This window comes from Sardina pilchardus, chromosome 12 (assembly GCF_963854185.1).
Source record: "Sardina pilchardus chromosome 12, fSarPil1.1, whole genome shotgun sequence".
Taxonomy (NCBI): Eukaryota; Metazoa; Chordata; class Actinopteri; order Clupeiformes; family Clupeidae; genus Sardina; species Sardina pilchardus.
In genome coordinates this window covers 4,691,572-4,711,545 of record NC_085005.1, presented here as the reverse complement: position 1 = coordinate 4,711,545, position 19,974 = coordinate 4,691,572, and the positions used below count along the sequence as shown (strand labels likewise).

Genomic DNA, 19,974 nt, shown 5'->3' with positions numbered 1-19,974 from the left:
TGATTGTAATCTCCAAGAGTCTATCCACTTTGCATGATAGCTGCGGCCGTGTCCTACGTCCTGTTAAGTAGCCAGTCACAATACTATATTTCTAATAATTTTTAAAACAAATGGGAGGATATGTAAACGAGGTTGTTTACCGCATAAGGCAACGCCAAAGCACTTCGGACAACTTTTCATTCCGATCACCTATGGCAAATCAAATACTGCTTCTTCACGCAGCCATGGATTCCCAAACTTACGGAGTGGGCTATTCTTCCGCAGGAACTCCTACAAGTTACGTATTGAAACACGACGGAGTCAGGATAATGTAGATTATCTATAAACCATTCAAAATCATACTATATCTAATTAGGCTACGAAACCAACACTAAAGCACTTTCCTCTGTTGCGCGCACGTTCTTTTATCATCACTTTTTTATGTCTCATTCTGTCGGACTATAGATTCGCTACCTGAGCTGGTAAACGGAATGTAGGGAATGCAGAAATGCCATTAACCCTTCTACGCGTTGGTAAACCACTGAAATGAGTTTTAGAAACTTTAGTTCAAGGTACGAAAACTCTTTATTGTTGTCTTAAGGACAAGGCAGTCGGGAGTTTAAGTTATTTCTTATTTTGCTTACTTAAGTAACGACGATAACACATTATAGCAGCGAAACAACATGGGTCCTGGCCAGACACCCACGAAGCGTTACCACCACAATGCATCACCGAAGCACAACAGTTTTATGTAACTAACTAGACTTTCAATCACTTTTGATCCATTCATTTATTCTATTGCCTTACTATTGCACGCAACTAAGAACTCATTAACTATTAAATGCATGATTAGAAACAGAATGGTTGTAAGCACGTATGCTCGCCATGGTATCCATACCAGTGATGTCTTCAGCCTATTTGAAATCTCGGTGCTTATCGGAGGGGCACGACCCCCCACAGTTCAACCACAACTAGGGAGACTCAGACAGCCATGGAATTTGAGGACTGGTGGTTTAACCGCAAATTATTAACAGTTTAAAAGGTTGAAGAGCCAATGGCATGGCTAATATTGTAGCAAGTAATCCAAGTAATCCAGTAGCATACCTGATGCGTTCTATGCATCGTTACCGTAAACACAGGGCACGAAGTATGAAGTATGATTCACAGGAAAAGTGTAATACATCAGACACTTGTTACATACTTTTACCGAGGGATTATATATTAAACCCGTGTAGTCTTTTACGTGTTCCTTTAGTAGGAAAATTCTCGTCTACTGATAGAGAACCACATAAAATTAGGCCGAAACAGGAGATTTCTCTGCCACAACCAACGTAACACAAAGCGCCAGCACAACGCACTGCTCCTGTGCCACCGGGCACCTGTTAAACGTCCACTTTTGACGATGGGTCTTGCTAAATCCCATATGCCGTCTGATATTGTTTCGCTACTTGTACCTCCTGCTCCAAGACTTGTCTCTATCACAGTAGGAACGAAGAAAACAACTTAGTCCGCCATCATCAAAGTTCAAGCTGGAATGCGCTGACATCCGTCTTTACGCACAGCTCTCCGACTATAAACTCGCCGACAAAACACGAAGTGGCGGGGATGTGGTTAGATCTTCTCCAAAAACTTAAGATATTTGTTTAGATATATATTTTAAGTTTCATGTACCACTTGTCTAGGGTAACCCGTCCTCTGACGCTTTTATGGCCTTCTGCCTTATCACCACACGCAACAAGTGCAGCCTCTTATCTGATCTACGCAACCAGTGCAGCTTCTTTCTGACGCTACACCTGCTACTCTCCCAGTATGCCGGCTTACTGGGACCCGCTCCCAATAGCGGACTCGGTACACCAACTTTCTGTAGTGTTTGTCGAGGAATAACAACGTTAACCCGTGGGGAAGAGGACTGTTCTGTTTCTCACAGCATGCACAAACTAGGACGACCGAAGGCGTCTCCAATGCAATTATTAGCATGAGTCTTAGAAAAAAATCGCTTCTGCTCAATCCTCTAATAATGCTCTTTATTAATTAGTCCGTTTAAATCCCACTTCTGACACCATGTGTTGTTGCCTGGAGTTGAAAGGATGGCCTGTACGATAAGCACTCAGCTGGCTTCACATACACCCGGCCACCACAATCGAATCTTATAGCTGAACTATAATACCAGGCACCTACTGTCAGGTTAGGTTACGCGCCGACCTCTGTGATGTCAATGACCTAAGACTTCTATGTATACAGATAAACCCCGGACTGTCTGAGGAAGGTGCTCAAGTCTTCCAATAACCAGGCGTTTTAGTATACAGTATAAGAAGGCAGTGGAACATCAAGGCCCTGACAGTTAACTCACGCGTAAAACATTCGGTCTCAGTAAACAGCTGAAACTCAGGTCATTTATATGAGGGGCTTAGTTTCAAGGCTTAAACTAAGACTCAGAAAGAATAGAAAAGAATCACAGAAGAGAGACGTTATCTTTACCATCCTGTTTGGGAAGTGGTAGCCTCGTCCCAAAACAGAATACAAGCTGAAAGAATCGGACGTTGGATTAAAATAGTTTTATAATTCAGCATTTTTAAATACAGCAAAAATGCGGCACAATACAGCTTGTTTGTTACAATATGTAGGAAAAAGATAATTCCATTTTGTGGTGAGAAGGAAAAACAAAAGAAATTAATCCAATAGACGTAGTAATTCCATTTTGTGTTGAAAAAGGAAAAACGAAAGAAAGTAATCCAATAGTGTCGAAAAAAGCAAAGAGTCCAAATGAATTCTTGTTCAGTGGTCTCCCTTGTCTGAGTGTAAGGCCACGAGCAGCAGGTGGATGATGCGGAGTTCCGATGTTCACTGGAGCACTAAGTCCCGCATACTTGGTTTCGCGACGACGTACGGAGTTCACATAATAACTATCAGGAGCTACAGAGTAACACAACACGTAAGACGAGGAAAGAAGAAGAAGCAGCCCCGGACTTTGGTTGACCTGCTACTTTATAGTCCTGATTTTTCCGTGACCCCATGGTCCTCCCCTACACATTCCTGGGGCGGTGCCCTCTTCACAGAACTTGATGGAAACTAAACTTACTTCAGAACATTCTAGACAGTCAAAGGCACACATCTCCGGGTTACAGAGCGGAGTTTTACATACATTCAGTGTTGACGAGAACATTCTAATTGAGACAAAGATGCGTTCAATATCGGCATTTACAGATTTTAACACACAAACAGTTTACATTTGATAACAGCCATTACACATTAAGATGTAGCATGCATATTACATTCTATTGAGAGTACTTGGTTACATTCAACAGTCTAGGCTACTTAAACATGTTGGTTGGTTACGTACAAACATCGTACACATTTGCGTTCGCAGGGAGTAAATTTGTTACATTCAGGATTATAAGTATTTCATTGCATTTGGTTACATTGTCGTGGTTTGTTTAATCAGGTAAGAAAAGGCATGTCTTTATTGAAGGCACGTAAGTCATTTAATAGGATTTTCATACATTTTTATTTTCACACATTATTCTCCAAAAACCCCATATCTAACGTAATACTTCTGGTATGTTGTATTAGTCAGCACTTTCATAGCATAACATTGTGTTCAGTCATTCATTCTGTCGTTTATTGGATAAGAATTGTATAGCGTCATTCATCCAGCCTTCACAACTTTCAGTCTCACACGCTCTTCACCAAGCATTCATTTCAGTCTTTCGGAGCTATTTGTTCAAATAGGCCTAATCACACACACTCTTCAACAGTTACGCACATTCCTTCTCTTTCATTCAAACTGGCGCACTTGATTCAACAGTGGTTAGCGGGACAACAGTGTACTATATGGTTTCTGTTACGTTACTTTCTTTAAGCAAGGTTTCAAGGCAGGTGTCTCTCCTTGAGAGGACATCTCACATCTGGCTGATTTGCGCTGACGCAAAAGCAGCGAAGTGGGCGCGAATTCACGCATGCGTTCGGTGCTCCATGGGTGGGGCCTAGGAGTCACGACAGTGTGTGTGTGTGTGTGTGTGTGTGTGCATGTGTGTGTGCGTGTGTGTGTGTGTGTGTGTGTGTGTCCAGGTCAGATTGGCAGTCTGCAGGCCACCCAGATGACCCACGAGGCGGCGATCAGGGACCTGGAGTCGGAGAAGTGCCGTCTGAAGGACAAGGTGCAGCGGCTGGACGAGGAGAGGGGAGCCCTGCAGAACAAGAGCCAGGCCCTGGAGGACCGGCAGAAGAACCAGATCGTCAACCTGGAGAAGGTACAGAGGTCACACACACACACACACACACACCATAGAACCATTCTGGACTGAGATGTATGGAGTTCATACACACACACACACACACACACACACACACACACACACACACCTTAGAATCAGTCTGGACTATACTAATGTGCAAACACACCATGTGCTATTGCCCACAAGAGAGGCACCATTGATTTTGTGTTCTACACATTCAAAAGTTGTACAGGAAAGGTCTCATTTTTATATTATACTCAGTAGCAGTTGTGTGAAATTAGTTAGAAGAGCTAACACCATAGAACTAGCGCCTACCACTTCTCAAATGAGACGTGGTCTAGCAACCAGACGTTCATTTTCTCGTATTTGAAAAAATGCCCAGATCCGTTCATTGGGCGCCACGGATGTCTATCAAATGCACATAGCTCATCCAACACCGTCTCATACCCAACTCGTCGAACGAAGACGCATGCCAAGCCCCCTGGCATCAATATTTGAAGCCGAAGGTGCAACGCGAAGGGCTGAGATTGACATCAGTGTAAATCCTTTGGCATCGAATGCAAGAAGGCAACAGAAACTTCTCGGATGTTCTGTGATTGGTCACCAACATCAGGTGAAAATTTGGGTGTTAGTGTCCAGACTGCCTTAGCAGCGTGAATGAAAGGCTATGGCTGAGTAGTGAAGAGTCCTAAACAAATCCTACAGTGACAGTTTTGTAAGCATATGCATACATATGACTCACAGACATGCACGTACACACACACATTAGCTGATATCTACAGTAACTTATCCCTACATCTACAGTCACAATAACTTTCTGTGTGATATATATTTCAGGCAGTTTCACAAAGTCCCTAAAATAGAAAAATATAGACTTCTTTATTAGCCTCCCACTCGCACTGACTGTCAATGGCCCTTGACATCTATATTTAATTCAAGGGGACCTTCTGGCATCTTAAAATAAGAACTTCTCAAGCGCCACACCGGGCCCTTGTGGAAGACGATCTATAAACGACGTCTCTTTTTATAGCCCTTTTTAAAACAGATATCACAGTGCTCGGGCCGGTCTGTGGAGTGTGTGTGTGTGTGTGTGTGTTTTGTGCGACTCTGCCACTGAGATAGCATTATCGGCCTCGCTCAGGCATGTTGAGGCTTTCAGAGGCGGCCTCCGTGTCCCTGACAAGGCGCTCTGCTTTTTGGATACCTCACCGACTCAACTCGCCGTTCAATTATGGATGGGACCGGGGAGTGCCTCCGCACTAAGAAGATTTTTGAAAGCTGAGTTAAGGTCCTTCGCTCCCTTCCCCCCCCACCCCCTTTTCTCTCTCTTCGTAGGGCTCTCCTTCCTAGTGTCTCCATTCCTACGGCCTTCTCTCCTAGTCTCTCCATTCCTAGGGCTCTCTTTCCTAGTCTCTCCGTTCCTAGTCTCTCCATTCCTAGGGCTCTCTTTCCTAGTCTCTCCGTTCCTATTCTCTCCATTCCTAGGGCTCTCTTTCCTAGTCATTCCGTTCCTAGTCTCTCCATTCCTAGGGCTCTCTTTCCTAGTCTCTTCATTCCTAGGGCTCTCTTTCCTAGTCTCTCCGTTCCTAGTCTCTCCATTCCTAGGGCTCTCTTTCCTAGTCTCTCCGTTCCTATTCTCTCCATTCCTAGGGCTCTCTTTCCTAGTCATTCCGTTCCTAGTCTCTCCATTCCTAGGGCTCTCTTTCCTAGTCTCTCCATTCCTAGTCTCTCCGTTCCAAGTCTCTCCATTCCTAGGGCTCTCTTTCCTAGTCTCTTCATTCCTAGGGCTCTCTTTCCTAGTCATTCCGTTCCTAGTCTCTCCATTCCAAGGGCTCTCTTTCCTAGTCCCTTCATTCCTAGGGCTCTCTTTCCTAGTCTCTCCATTCCTAGTCTCTCCAATCCTAGGGCTCTCTTTCCTAGTCTCTTCATTCCTAGGGCTCTCTTTCCTAGTCTCTCCATTCCTAGTCTCTCCAATCCTAGGGCTCTCTTTCCTAGTCTCTTCATTCCTAGGGCTCTCTTTCCTAGTCTCTTCATTCCTAGGGCTCTCTTTCCTAGTCTTTCCGTTCCTAGTCTCTCTATTCCTAGGGCTCTCTTTCCTAGTCTCTCCATTCCTAGTCCCGTCTTTCCTAGTCTCTACTTGTGTCCGTAGGGTCTGCGTATTCACAAGCACATCCGTCCACTCTTTATTTCACGCACAGGCTCATACCTACTCATAAGTACAAGGTCTCTGCGAAACTCACAAGCACAGCCACTCGCACTCGCCACTGTTATATCATCGCAAATGTGTTAACTATTCACCTGACAGTGCCATCATCTGGAGAACAGTCCGAAACACGTTTTCCGGCTCATTACGAAGACGGCGGCAGACACAAAGACACTGCTAACTTAATCATGGAATCTAGATGCAAATGTCATTGGTAATGTAGTTTTCTCTCGGCAGGAAAGGTTGTGTTGTTGGGAGTGTATTGCCTAAAGGTGTCCGCTGTCACGGCCAGAGCCGATGTCCTTTAAAAGCAGACGGATAATGTCAGGAGTCCCATCTGTCCGGTGCCATCCGTGATCCGTGTCCGAGCCCCCCGACTGTCTGTCTCTCTGCGGCGCGCTCTCTCGCCAGACTCAGGAGCTTCATCTCTGATCTCACTCATGTGTCCCATTGGACCGCGAGGCGTTTGGCGCTTTCAGCTCTTTCGCTCTTTTTTCTGGCTTTCCTTACGCTCTCATTCCCTGGAACACTCAAATCGTGAAAAAAAAAATGTCTGCTTATTATTCCCCTCTCTCTCTCTCTCTCTCTCTCTCTCTCTCTCTCTCTCTCTCTCTCTCTCTCTCTCTCTCTCTCTCTCTCTCTCTTTCTTTCGTTCTTTTTCTCCCTCTCACCTCACTCACACAAACTCTCTCTGCTTTTCTCCTCCTCTCCCGCGTCCACAGTTGTCTGAGTTTCCCCACTTTCTCCCCATTCAACACGCGAGAGGAAGGGCATTCTTGCCTGCGCGCCTGTCCTTGAGTAGCAGGTTGCCATGACAACGCTCTGCAAAATGCAGGCACAGAGAGAGAGAGAGAGAGAGGGGGAGAGAGAGAGAGGAAGAGAGAGAAAGATGGAGATGGAGAGAGGGAGAGACAGGGAGAGAGAGAAAGAGGGAGATGGAGAGAGGGAAAGGTAGAGAAAGAGAGAGCGTGAAAGAGGGCGATGGAGAGAGGGAAAGGGAGAGAAAGAGAGAGCGAGAAAGAGGGCGATGGAGACGCAGTAGTGGTCCAGTTCAGTCCGTGGGTTCTCACTTATCTCTCTGTCCTGGTCTGGTCAGCGACTGAGTAATATCTTGTTGTTGTTGTAGTTGTTGACATGTTTGTTTTGGCTGTGGCTTTTCCATGCTGTCAGTTTCTTGTTGAGACAGTAGATGAAGTGGGGGCCGCAGATCAGTCTGCTGAGCGTATTGCGGGTGAAAACAAGCCTCAAGCTTGTGTGTGTGGCTGCTTAGAAACAGCGGAAGGTCGCGCCGGGCCGCTCACAGTGGAGCACGGCGAAGGGGGAGTGGAGAGCTGTGATTGGTGATGCTGTGGCACGCTCTCTCTACAATGCATACATGCGCGCGCACACACACACACACACACACACACACACACACACACACACACACACACACCTCGCATGTATAAACACTAACATTTTGTAGCAGCCTTCCTCACACCTGACCTTTACATTCTAATGAAGTATTCAGATTAGTCCTCTGAATGCTTTTTTTTGTTGTTGTTTAGTTTAGTCAGCAACGTTTTTTTCTGTGTACACTTATATAACATGCCATGCAACACAAAGAAGCAGTGGTGTCTGTGCACCGTGCTTCTACAGACCGAAGTAGTTCTCTCTCTCTCTTTGGTCAAGCTTATTAGCTTTCTAATCATCAACTTTTTACGGATGCTTTTTTTTTTTTATTCCACATATTCCTCACTCCATTAATTGCTTCACCTGATCTCCGTCTTCAAACGCCTCATTAGCTGTATCAGGTGGGCTGCAGCCGTACCGGCTCTCTGTAGATAAGATTAGCGCAGTGCCGCGCCGCGGCGCGGCGGTAGCGGCTAATCGAGCGCCTCATCTGACGAAAATGAACCGGGCGCGGGGACGCCACGCCGCGCTTTCACGGGAGCTGAATGGGGGAGCTCCCCCGCTGCTCGAAAGCACGCCGGCATTTTTTAATTCATCCGCGGGAGCCTTTGGGGAATAGGCTAGCTACAGCGAATCGTGATTTAAACAGTTTTTTGAGTTACAGGACTGTGTGAGACTGCAGTTAAAGCTCAGCAGCCATTTTCACTACTCCTGATGCTGAGTGGGAACCTGACACACACACACACACACACACACACACACACACACACACACACACACACACACACACACACATTCCTGATGGTGCCTTGGGAATGACCCTCTCTGCCTTCTGTACTTTCAAAGGACACAATATGTATATATATTGTTTTCAGAACTGTTTTTTGGCAGGTTTTTAAGGAGGTTTCTCACACATCTGTGTAACACTCACAGTTGCAGAGAGTGCACGCACATCTTTTTGCAGGTGCAGGGTAAAATAGATCCATAAAAATGAAAAAGTACCCACTCACTGTTGCTGCTGCTTCCGAAGTGTTTTATTTACACTACAACGTTTCAACCAATGTTGGTCTTCACTCATGTAACACTCATAGCCACATCAAAAACACTTGGCAGCACTAGGCAAAACTGTGAGAGAAATGGTGATGTATCATAATGAATAATAGTCCATGTGTGTGTTTCCCTCAGGCGCTGCGCGAGGAGAAGCAGTCGTACGAGAAGGAGATGATGAACATGCGTGCCAAATACGAGGAGGACGCGGGCCACTTCAAGGAGTCCCAGAGCCGTGCGCTGGAGGAGATCTCCAAGAAGCACCGCGCCGCGCTCGAGAGCACCCAGAGCACCGCCGAGAAGGAGAAGAACCGCCTGCTGGCCGTGAGTGGACACTACTCTACTCTAGCAGCGGAGTATGCACACTAACTACTCTAGCATCGGAGTATGCACACTAACTACTGTACTGTATGAGTATGCATACTAACTACTGTACCCTAGGAGTATGCACACTAACTACTCAAAGCATCGAAGTATGCATACTAACTACTCGAAGTATAGGAGTATGCATACTAACTACTTAAGGTATAGGAGTATGCACACTAACTACTGTACTCTAGTATGCACACTAACTACTCAAAGCATAGGAGTATGCACACTAACTACTGTACTCTAGGAGTATGCACACTAACTACTCAAAGCATAGGAGTATGCACACTAACTACTGTACTCTAGGAGTATGCACACCAACTACTCAAAGCATAGGAGTATGCACTCTAGCTGTTCTACTCTACTCAAAGCATAGGAATATGCACACTAACTACTGTAGGAGTAAATGTATGAAATATATCATATTTATATTTTAATATATGTAATCTCCCTTACAAAACAATAACTGCTGTTCAATGCAGTAAAATGCAGTATCATATCCAAAATGCTGCATTTCTGCGGTAAAGTGCAGTGCCATGCAATTTCCTCTCGTCCAAAACACTGCACTCCTGTCCTGCATATGAACTGCAAGGAATTCTTCAAGAACTTCTGTTCTGACACTCAAAAAACTGCAATATAGACACTTATATAAGGGTATGACTGCAATGTACTCAAAATTAATATGTAACTCATTGCACTACTTCAACTTCAGCATGCATAATGAGTACTGAATGTGCACATTGAATCTTACACAGCTAAAAGTATACTTCCGGGAGCTATGCTTTATAAATATTAGTGTATCCATTATGGCATTACCCCCTCACTACGCTCAAAAATGAGTGTGCGTTGTACTGTAGGCTATGCTGTCCACAGTTGGACTAACATCAGCATGCGCTCCATTGTGTTTCTAGATCGATATACATCTCCCAGCGCTCTCTAGCCATAGAGGTCTTACTGTATAAACAGATAAGGATACACTCCACCGAGTTTAATGATAGAGTCAACCACTTTCACTTTCTCAAGGCTGTGCAATACGTGCCAAGGAATTTGTCACAAAGCAAGATGTCAGCACCTATACAGGAAGGCACCTTTCGAGTCTTGCCTTGTACTCAGCGGTACGTTCGAATCTCTCTCCGCCCGGTGTTCAGCATTCGCACGGACACCTCTGTGTTTGTGTGCGTGTTACGCACGTCTCCCCCCGCGCCGCCTGCCTGTAGAGTGCGGCCCCAGCTGCAGGTGTGCCGCTCCACCTGTCTACCACAGCTGGCTGGGATTCTGCCCACGTTTTCCCCCGTAACGCTGCAGCGATAGCGAGGGGTCGCCGGGGAGCGGAGCGTATCGGGGCGGGACGGGGGGTGGTGGGGGGTGAGCGTGGAGCGCGGAGCGAGAGGCCAAGCAGCAGGTACTGTAGGCTCCGCATCCGTGAGGAGAAGGAGTCGGCACAGAAGCCCGCGGAATGTCAATCAGGCCGGGTTGGACACGTCAAACTAAAGGACTAAAACCAAGAGGACTAGACAGAGAGAGAGAGAGAGAATATGTGTGTGTGTGTGTGTGTGTGTGTGTGTGTGTGTGTGTGTGTATGTGTGCGTGTGTGTCTCGGTGTGTGCGTTTCTGCCCATGTGTGAGATACATTGCGAGTGTGATCTACATGGTAAGTGTCTGTGTTTGTGTTGGGGAGAGTGCTAAAGGTGGGAGGGGGGGGGGAACATACAGCATGTGTGAAAGAGAGAGAGAAGTGGGGGAGAAACACTGGTCATCTCATCACCACATTTGTCATAACCGCACAGTTGCCAATCCATCACAACCTGCTTGTTAATAGCACCAAACTGATAACAAAGGAGAAACACTGTTCTCTCTCTCTCTCTATCTCTCTCTCTCTCCCTCTCTCGCTCTGTCACTCTTTCACACACTGTGTCTGTGTCATTCCTCTCTCCTTCAGAGGCTGTCAGCGTAAACAGCACCAAATTCCAGGCTTCAGCGATGCGTATCATGCTGCCTGTCATCTCACTGTCACAAGTGTCCCATGTGGACGCGCCGTCTGTTTGTTCACGTGTGTGTGTGTGTGTGTGTGTGTGTGTGTGTGTGTGTGTGTGTGTGTGTGTGTGAGAGAATATGTTCGGGCTCCTTTTCCTTTTATATCTCATCTGTGTGTGTGCGCATGTGCGTGTGTGTGTGCGTGTGTCTCTCTCTCTCTGTCACACTGTTTGTGTTCGCATGTGTGTAAGGACATCTGTCTAATGCCCACACCTCCCTTAGGCAGTGTGTGTTGCGTAGGTCTGCACCACCTTTCCCTTAGACGGAAATAAGCTAACACACACACACACACACACACACACACACACACACACACATTGAGCTTGTTTACGTGTGATAGCATCACTCATATCTCTACTGAGATTTGAATCGGTACGTGTCGTGTCTTTGTATCTGCGTATGTTGACAAGTGTACAAGTCGGACGAAAAGCATGGGGGAGGAGAGGGTGTACATTGTGTGACTGCGTGTGTGTGTGGGACTGCGTGCGTGCATGCATGCGTGTGTGTGTGTTTGTGTGTGTGTGTGTGTGTGTGACTGCGCGCGTGCATGCATACGTTTGTGTGTGTGCGTGTGTGCGTGTGTGTGTGTGGTACTTACTCCTGGTGGAGAGACTCCAGCCGCGTTTTATCCGGACTCACACTCACGCCTCATTAACCACAGCGATGAACATTCATCTCACCGGCAAAGGATGAACTACAGCAGCTCCCTCACACACACACATCTCTCTCTCTGTGTCACACACACACACACACACACTCACGTATAGACACTGAAAGACACACAGACACAGCCACACAGACACATATAATCTCTCTCTCTCTGTATCTCTCTCACACACACACACACACACACACACACACACACACACACACACACACACACACACTCACATACAGACACTGAAAGACACACACAGACACCTGTCCATACACACAGCCACACAGACACATACGATCTCTCTCTCTGTATCTCTCTCTCACACACACACACACACACACACACACACACTCACACTCACATACAGACACTGAAAGACACACAGACATTTGTCCATACACACAGCCACACAGACACATACAGTATAATCTCTTTCTCTCTCTGTATATACCCATCTCTCTCTCTCACACACACACACACACACACACACACACACACACACACACACACAGAAAGACACACACAGACATTTGCCCATACACACAGACACATAGACACAATCTGTCTCTCTCTGTACCTCTCCCACACACACACACTCACATACAGACGCTGAAAGACACACACAGACATCTGCCCATACACACAGACACACAGACACATACAATCTCTCTATCTACTGTATCTGTAGATCTCTCTCTCACACACACATACACATACACACACACACACACACACACACACACACCTCACACTGTGATTTACCACCGTTCCCCCTGTCCCTGTGCAATATGTGTTCTCTGGCTGACGGGCACCTTCCTTATTGATTTGAAGTGGTGCGCCTGCAGAGTGCAGAGCCCAGCCTGACTCTATTGCACATGCCGCCACTCATAACCAGCTAGCGTCCAGCTAGCGTCCAGCTAGCGCCGCGGCCCTCGCTCAACCGTCTGTTTTGATATCATCAGCAGAAAACATATGTAATGGACCAACACAAAGACGTGCTCGATTGACTCAGCCAAAACACAATCTGGCATCTCTCTCTCTCTCTCTCTCTCTCTCTCTCTCTCTCTCTCTCTCTTTTCTCTCTATTTCTCTCTCTCGTCATATCTCTCTCTGTCTCTTTCTCTCTCTATCACTCACTCTCTCTTTCGTCTTGGTGCTGTGTGAGCCAGCCAAAAAAAAAAAAAAACTTGACACATCACTCTCCAGTTCTCCGTTTCTTTTTAAACTCTTATCAAAACGCTACTTAATCTTTTTGGGCGATTGAATATCAGCGGAGACATGGAGACGAGATAGTTGGCCGGGAGCTCGGGAGAGTAGACACGCGGAGACGTAATGGATTTCTGTCTGAAGCCACTGACTCGAGGTTGAGCGAGCTGGAGCGCTTTTTGATTTTGGTGTGGGTGGCATTCTCACGGGTAGTGCCATCAGTCTACAGAAAAACGGCAATAACGCGTTTATCAAAACACTCTGCATGTTGCTGTATCTGTGGTGCCTGTTTATATACATATTTGCACGTGTCTGAGTAGGAAATAAGCAATGTTTGCACATATGTACATCTCCAACGGTGTTTAAAGACCTCAACGTCGTCTTCCAGGCAACACTGCCACCGTCGACTTAAAGGCACCTAGTCCTAACCCTAATTCTAACCTTCACCCATGCCTAACCCTCGCGCCTTCTAGGCAGTGCTGCCTTGAAGACAATGTTGAAGGCTTAAAACACCAAAAACAGTGTGTGCGTGTGTGTGTGTGTCTGTGTGTTGTGTAGTAATATGTCTTGCATAAGAGTGTGAGATTCACAGCTGTGAGAGAGTAGTTGTGAGGAGTAACACTAGCGGTGTTAATGACATCACCAAAAAAAGGTTGGCATGACATATGCCTGTCGGACAGGGTGTTTGTGCGTACGTGACGTGTGTGTGTGAGCGTGTGTACGTGTGTAAATGTGCGATGTTTTTAAGTGTGGAGGAGGGAAGAGAGATGTGGAGTGAAGGATGACTGGAGAGGTGAAGAAAGGGGAGGATGATGGGAGATGAAAGGAGGGGTGGAGCCCACAGGAGATGAAAGTGATGGTTTGATGGAAACGAGAAGAAAGTGGAGAGGAGATTGACACATTCTGTGAGAAGAGGAGGAATGGTGGCTATGGAGGGAGGAAGAGAGAGAGAGAGAGGGAGGGAGGGAGGGGAGAAATTGAAAGGAGGAGAAGTCAGAAAGGTGGAGACATGAGAGGATGAGAGAGGAGAGGAGAGTAGATGACAGGAGAGGAGGAGAAGTGAACAAAAGCTGAGGAGGAAGACTGTGCACTGGGAACGAGAGACAAAGGTGCACACAAACAGATGCTCCTTTGAGGAGAATGCACTTTGTTTGAACTTTTAGATTTGAGCATTTTTTTGTGTAAACTTCCCAAATTGCTTGATTTAACCCTCAGGCGTCCATGTTTGTTCACATAGAACTGCCTCCCCAGACCCTCTGTGTGTGTTTGCAAATGCTCGCACTGAACTCCAAGCAAACAGACAAAACGGAAAAGAAACTGAAAACTTGTTTGCAAACGTTTGCGTTGGTTTGCCTCTCTTGAACGCGTATCAGATGAAGAAAAGAGGGATCATGGAGGTGCTGGGGAGAGAGGAGAAGAGAGCAGAGAAGACAGTGGGGGAGAATAGAGGGAGGCAAGAGAGTGCCAACTGAGGAGGAGTGGAGTGAAAAATTCAAGGCTTGTAAATAATAAAATAAGACTCCAAAATTGTGTGTGTGTGTGTGTGTGAGAGAGAGAGAGCGTGTAAAATAGACAACGCCGTGACTCAGAGTCATAAAAAGACTGTGACGCCATCGCTGACGTCTGACGTCCTCTTTCAGACAAGTCTGCAGGCTATCCCCTCTTCTCCACACACACACACACACACACACACAAACACACACACACAAACACACACACACACACACACACACACACACACACACACACAGAGAGACAGACAGTGTAGTAGTGTTGCCTTTCTGTCCTTCTCTATAAGCATTCCAGCTGACTCATTCTGGCTGAAGTTGTTGGAAACCTTGCCAAGGACCTCTCTGTGTTTTTTCCCCCCTGTTGACGCCGCAGCCAGCCCAGAATCAGGAAGACGGTCATTGGGTTGGACAAGCGTTGTCTCAGCGTTGTCTCTGCGTAGAGGGCCGCTTCGGAGAATCTGGGGGATAAATCCTTCCTTCCAGTGGGGACCGGAGTCTCGCTGTAGAGACCCTGCTGCCCCCGTGTCTCTGGCAAGAGCGCTGTGTTTATTCCAAAGCTATTACCTGGAAATAGGATCTCCAGAGATCAAGGGATGCAATGCCTGCCATGAAGTGAACCGTAACAGGAACGATTACAGGTTCATCTTCTTCAAGGAATTAAGACACAGCGCTGGGTGTGTGTATGTGTGTGTGTGGCGGGGAGTGTGTGTGTGTGGGTGTGTGTGGGGGGGGGGGGTGTAGGCCTGTCGGCACGGTTACAGAGCTCGCTCTCATCAAAATTAGAAGGAGGTGGCATTTGCATATCTGTGCGCTGGAAAAAGCCTGGCGCGGTAAACGTGGTGCGCGTGCCAGGCGCAACACGTGGCGCGTGCCGCCCGCTCACCCTCGCCAGGGCACAGAGGCCACGCCCATGAATGATTCATCCCAGAACTTTAGTGCCTCTCCTGCTGACAAGTCCTGCTCATTTATAGATGCATATAGCACACACACACACACACACACACACACACACACACACACACACACACACACACACACACAAACTGCTTAAGTACCTTGACTGTTAAGTGCATTATGGCCTGGCTGTAGCCTGCATTTCATAGGCTCTCTATGATGACTAAGTGGTATGCGTATATATAAGAGTGTGTTTGTTGACCTCCCTGACAGTGATGGACAATACATGTAGAGGCCAATCTGGTCCATGATCTGACACAGGTGCCATGCACATCAGATGGGGACTGTAACAAATGGCTCTTGAAGTCTCCACTGCTGTCAAGACTTCAAGAGCCGAAAATAAAAAAGCATAATCACAAAAAAAAAAGACTGAAAGTACCAGTCCAGGAATGATTCATTTATGGTTAGTGTGTTAAAGAGTGAGAGTTTCTCAGCTTGATGTTGGCTTTCACACTCATTTGAGGTTTTAGGGAAATGTAAGGAATGCATTTTTAATTGGTGATTGCATCAGAGTGAGTTTGTAAACTCTTGACTTTCCCAGCGCGGTCATGCACTGCTGGAGAGCCTGCTGTCTATACTCCATCATGGAGGTTTGATGTACGCTCAGACATGAATAGACCCACTGCTTCTGTATATTTCATGATCATCTGCTGTTCGGTGTGTGTTTTCCATACGCTGTATAAATAAAGTATTTTTATTGCGCAAGCATCACGGCGTGCTCTGACTTAGTAGCTTTGGAGTGGGCTGGTGCAAAGACACAGGTCAGGATCGTTAATTAGTGTTAGTGTGCCATGGAAAGGTCCACATTTCCTGAGAGGGATGTGTGTGTGTGTGTGTGTGTGTGTGTGTGTGTGTGTCTACGCTTCTGGCCATATGTGTGTATATTGTATGTGGGCGTGCTTGCCTCTCCTCCAGTGACATAAATATCTCCCGTGTGGGAGATGGCTCGGTTGACATTCTCTCCCTCTCGTCTCTCTCCCGTACGGGAAAATGTCAAAGCGGGCGAATCCGTAGCTCTGACCTCGCCTGTTCGTCACGTGCGCTCTGATTCCACACCCCCCACCCGTAGTTGAAGAGCAGCGCTCTAATCTTCACACTGGGGAAAAGACGCCAACATTTCATTCACCGCAGCAACAGCACCACCACCTCCTCCTCCTCCACACAGGTCCTCCACAACAGCAGCACCACCTCCTCCTCCACCACACAGGTCCTCCACAACAGCAGCACCACCTCCCCCAGCACACAGGTCCTCCACAACAGCACCACCACCTCCTCCTCCACCACACAGGTCCTCCACAACAGCGGCACCACCTCCCCCAGCACACAGGTCCTCCACAACAGCACCACCACCTCCTCCTCCACCACACAGGTCCTCCACAACAGCGGCACCACCTCCTCCCCCTCCACAACACGTGAAGGAGTAGCGCGTGCCCTCCACCCTCTCCACTCAACAACAACAGCAGCGCTCAGCTCTATTTGCGCCTGACAGTTCTCATCTCGTCATGAACCAACGTCGACACACACACACACACACACACACACACACACACACGCGCGCACGCGTGTGTCGACACGGCCGTTAATTAGACGGCGGAAAACAGCTCACGCTCAGATGAGCCGCACGAATTATGCATTCACGTGTCGTTCTGAAAAGGCCTTTATTTATACCCAGAGACAATCAATATGGAGATGCTCCTACTGGCGACCCAGAGGCAATTCAAATACAGTTTTGCAGTATCAGTTGAATGGTGATTGCATTGATATTGATCTGTGCAGTCTCAGCCATAAAGTCCCTTGGTGTCTGGTGCAATTGGTTGTGACTCCGCCGAAGCTGTGAATATTACTGGGTGAAAGGTGAAGCGGTTTCCTCCCGCCCCCCCAGAGTGAAATCTGTGCTCTGATTGGTGCGTTTCCAGGAAATGGAGCAGAAGTTTGAGCAGGAGCGACAGGCATTGGAGGAGCAGAAGAACTGCCTGCGGGAGCAGCTGGACAGCATCAGGCAGGAGCTCAGCACCAAGCTGGAGATGGCCACCTGTGAGGTGAGAAATGCTACTGTGGTACTACTCCTTTCTTTCTCTCTCTCTCTCTTTCTCTCTCTCTCTCTCTCTTTCTGTCGTTCTCTCTATTCAATTCAATGTGCTTTATTGGCATGGTTCTATCTCTAACTATCTCTCCCTCTCTTTCTTTTTCTCTCTTTCTCTATCTTTCTCTCTATCTGTCTCTCGTTCTATTTCTCTCGGTCTCTCAATTCAATTCCAAATGTGGTTTATTGCCATGGTTCTCTCTCTCTTCTCTCTCTCTCTCTCTCTCTCTTTCTCTCTTCCTCTCAATTTAATTCAATGGGCTTTATTGGCATGGTTCTTTCTCTCTCTGTGCAAAACACTCTATCTGTCTGTCTCTCTCTCTTTCTCTCACTCTCTGGCATACACTCACGGCAACACTCACGACAAGGTTAAAGAGACATGGTTAAAGCCCATTCAAACCCATGCTAGGCCTTGAGACTCGTACATCTGCACAACCACACTCCCCTGTGCTCCTCAGTCTAATTAAGGAATATTACCAGGTAACTACTGTGCTCTTATTATTCCCTTCAGCCCCATGGTCAATATAAGGCCAGATGACCCTGGTCATTGTGTATGTGCGGGCGGCGCGCGTGTGCATGTGTGTGCGTGCGTGCGGGTGCATATGTGTGTGTCTGTGTGTGTGTGCGTGTGTGTGTGTAGAGCATGTGCGTGTGTGCGTGCGTGCGTGCGTGCGCGCGTGTGTGCGTGCGTGCGTGCGTGTGCGTGTGTGTGTGTGTGTGCGTGTGCGTGTGCGTGTGTGTGTGTATGTGGGTATGTTTAGGCCTGATCGTATGCTGCAAACCAGAGGCCCAAAATGTCTGCGGCAAAATGTTCAGTGCTTGGTCATTACCAGCCAGGAACCCCCTGTGAGGAATCTGGGCCCATTCGGCCCACCGGCTCCATTACACCAGAGCAGCGCTGGCCGGTCCACTGGCTGCTGGCTTTACTCTGCGGTGGCGCTGATGAAGCTGCTCCTTGGCCTCCGCTAAATGAAACCAATTGGCTGAGTGAGACCAGACTCTAATGGTTGTCTGATGTAGTGAGGTCCTTTTTTCATTAGTGTGTGTGTGTGTGTGTGTGTGTGTGTGTGTGTGTGTGTGTGTGTGCGTGTGTGCGTCTGTGCGTTTGTGTGTGTGTGTGTGTGTGTGTGTGTGTGTGTGTGTGTGTGTGCGTGCGTTAGTGTGTGTGTCTGTGTGTGTGTGTGTGTGTGTGTGTGAGAGAGAGAGAGAGTGTGAAAGAGAGAGAGAGAGTGGAAAAAAAGTGAACAACCGAGTTGAGTAGGCTGTGGGTGGATCACTGCAAGATCAATGTGAGATTTCTGTAAGATCTTTGTAAGACTGGCTTGTAATAGTTGGGTCAGTGTAGAGGAGGGCTTTCTCAGATCCTGTACAAGCCTATACAAGCTTTCCAATATGTGAGATCCTCTTGACATCACGCGCTGATTTGTAAAGCATAAAAATGCTTGCGAGCATCCCCTAAGGCCCATGCTAGATAATGAATGACATTTTTCTCCTGTTTTTCTACTTTGCGCCAATTCATTTCCTCTCTCTCTCTCTCTCTCTCTCTCTCTCTCTCTTCTGCTGTGATTTTCCTTTCATCTTTTATTCCTCCCCTGCTTCTCTCTGACATCCCTCTCTCCTTTTCTCTGCTATCTATCTCCATCATTACTCATCCTCTGCCGCGGTGTTTCTATTCCAACTTCCTGCTCTGATATCATCATCCATCATTTGATTCTAATTTTTACTTCTTTCGTTTCTGACTCGTTTTGTTCTCTCTCTCTCTTTCTCGCTCTCTTTCTTTCTTTCTCTCTCTGTTCTTTTTCTCTCCCTCTTCCGTCCATTTATTGTTCTTTTTTTATTTAGTTTCTTCACTGTTCCTCTACTTGCCTCGTTCTCACTCCATGCCATTTTTGGCCTTTCTGCCAAAGGTCATCATTCTTTCTGTAGTCCATTGTCCCTTTGTCTGCCTCACACACACACACACACACACACACACATGCTCTCCTCCAGCTTTCCCGTCACAGTTCTCTGGCTCTACAGTCTCTCTCCTTTGCTTTCCCCAGTCAGCTTTATCTGTCTTTCAGTGTGTCTGTCCATTCCATCCTCTCTCTGATTAACTTCTCTTTCCTCTCTCGCTAATTCTACCCTACCCTGCCCCCCACCAAACCATCTCACTCTCACTCACTCACACTCACACTCTCTCTCTCTCTCTCTCTCTCTCTCTCTCTCTCTCTCTCTCTCTCTCTCTCTCTCACACACACACACACACACACACACACACACACACACACACACACACACACACACACACACACACACACACA

At 47.2% G+C, this 19,974-nt stretch overlaps 1 protein-coding gene across 2 annotated transcripts in view; it reads left to right on the top strand.

The window, feature by feature from the left end:
• The window catches only part of fam184ab (family with sequence similarity 184 member Ab), a 151,162-nt gene that overhangs the window by 65,977 nt on the left and 65,211 nt on the right, over positions 1 to 19,974 (top strand). For both annotated transcript variants that reach the window (XM_062551500.1, XM_062551501.1), the window contains exons 5-7: positions 4,048 to 4,229; positions 8,995 to 9,180; positions 17,505 to 17,627. In XM_062551500.1, coding sequence (XP_062407484.1) covers positions 4,048 to 4,229; positions 8,995 to 9,180; positions 17,505 to 17,627 — 491 coding nt within the window. The remainder of the gene's footprint in view (positions 1 to 4,047; positions 4,230 to 8,994; positions 9,181 to 17,504; positions 17,628 to 19,974) is intronic.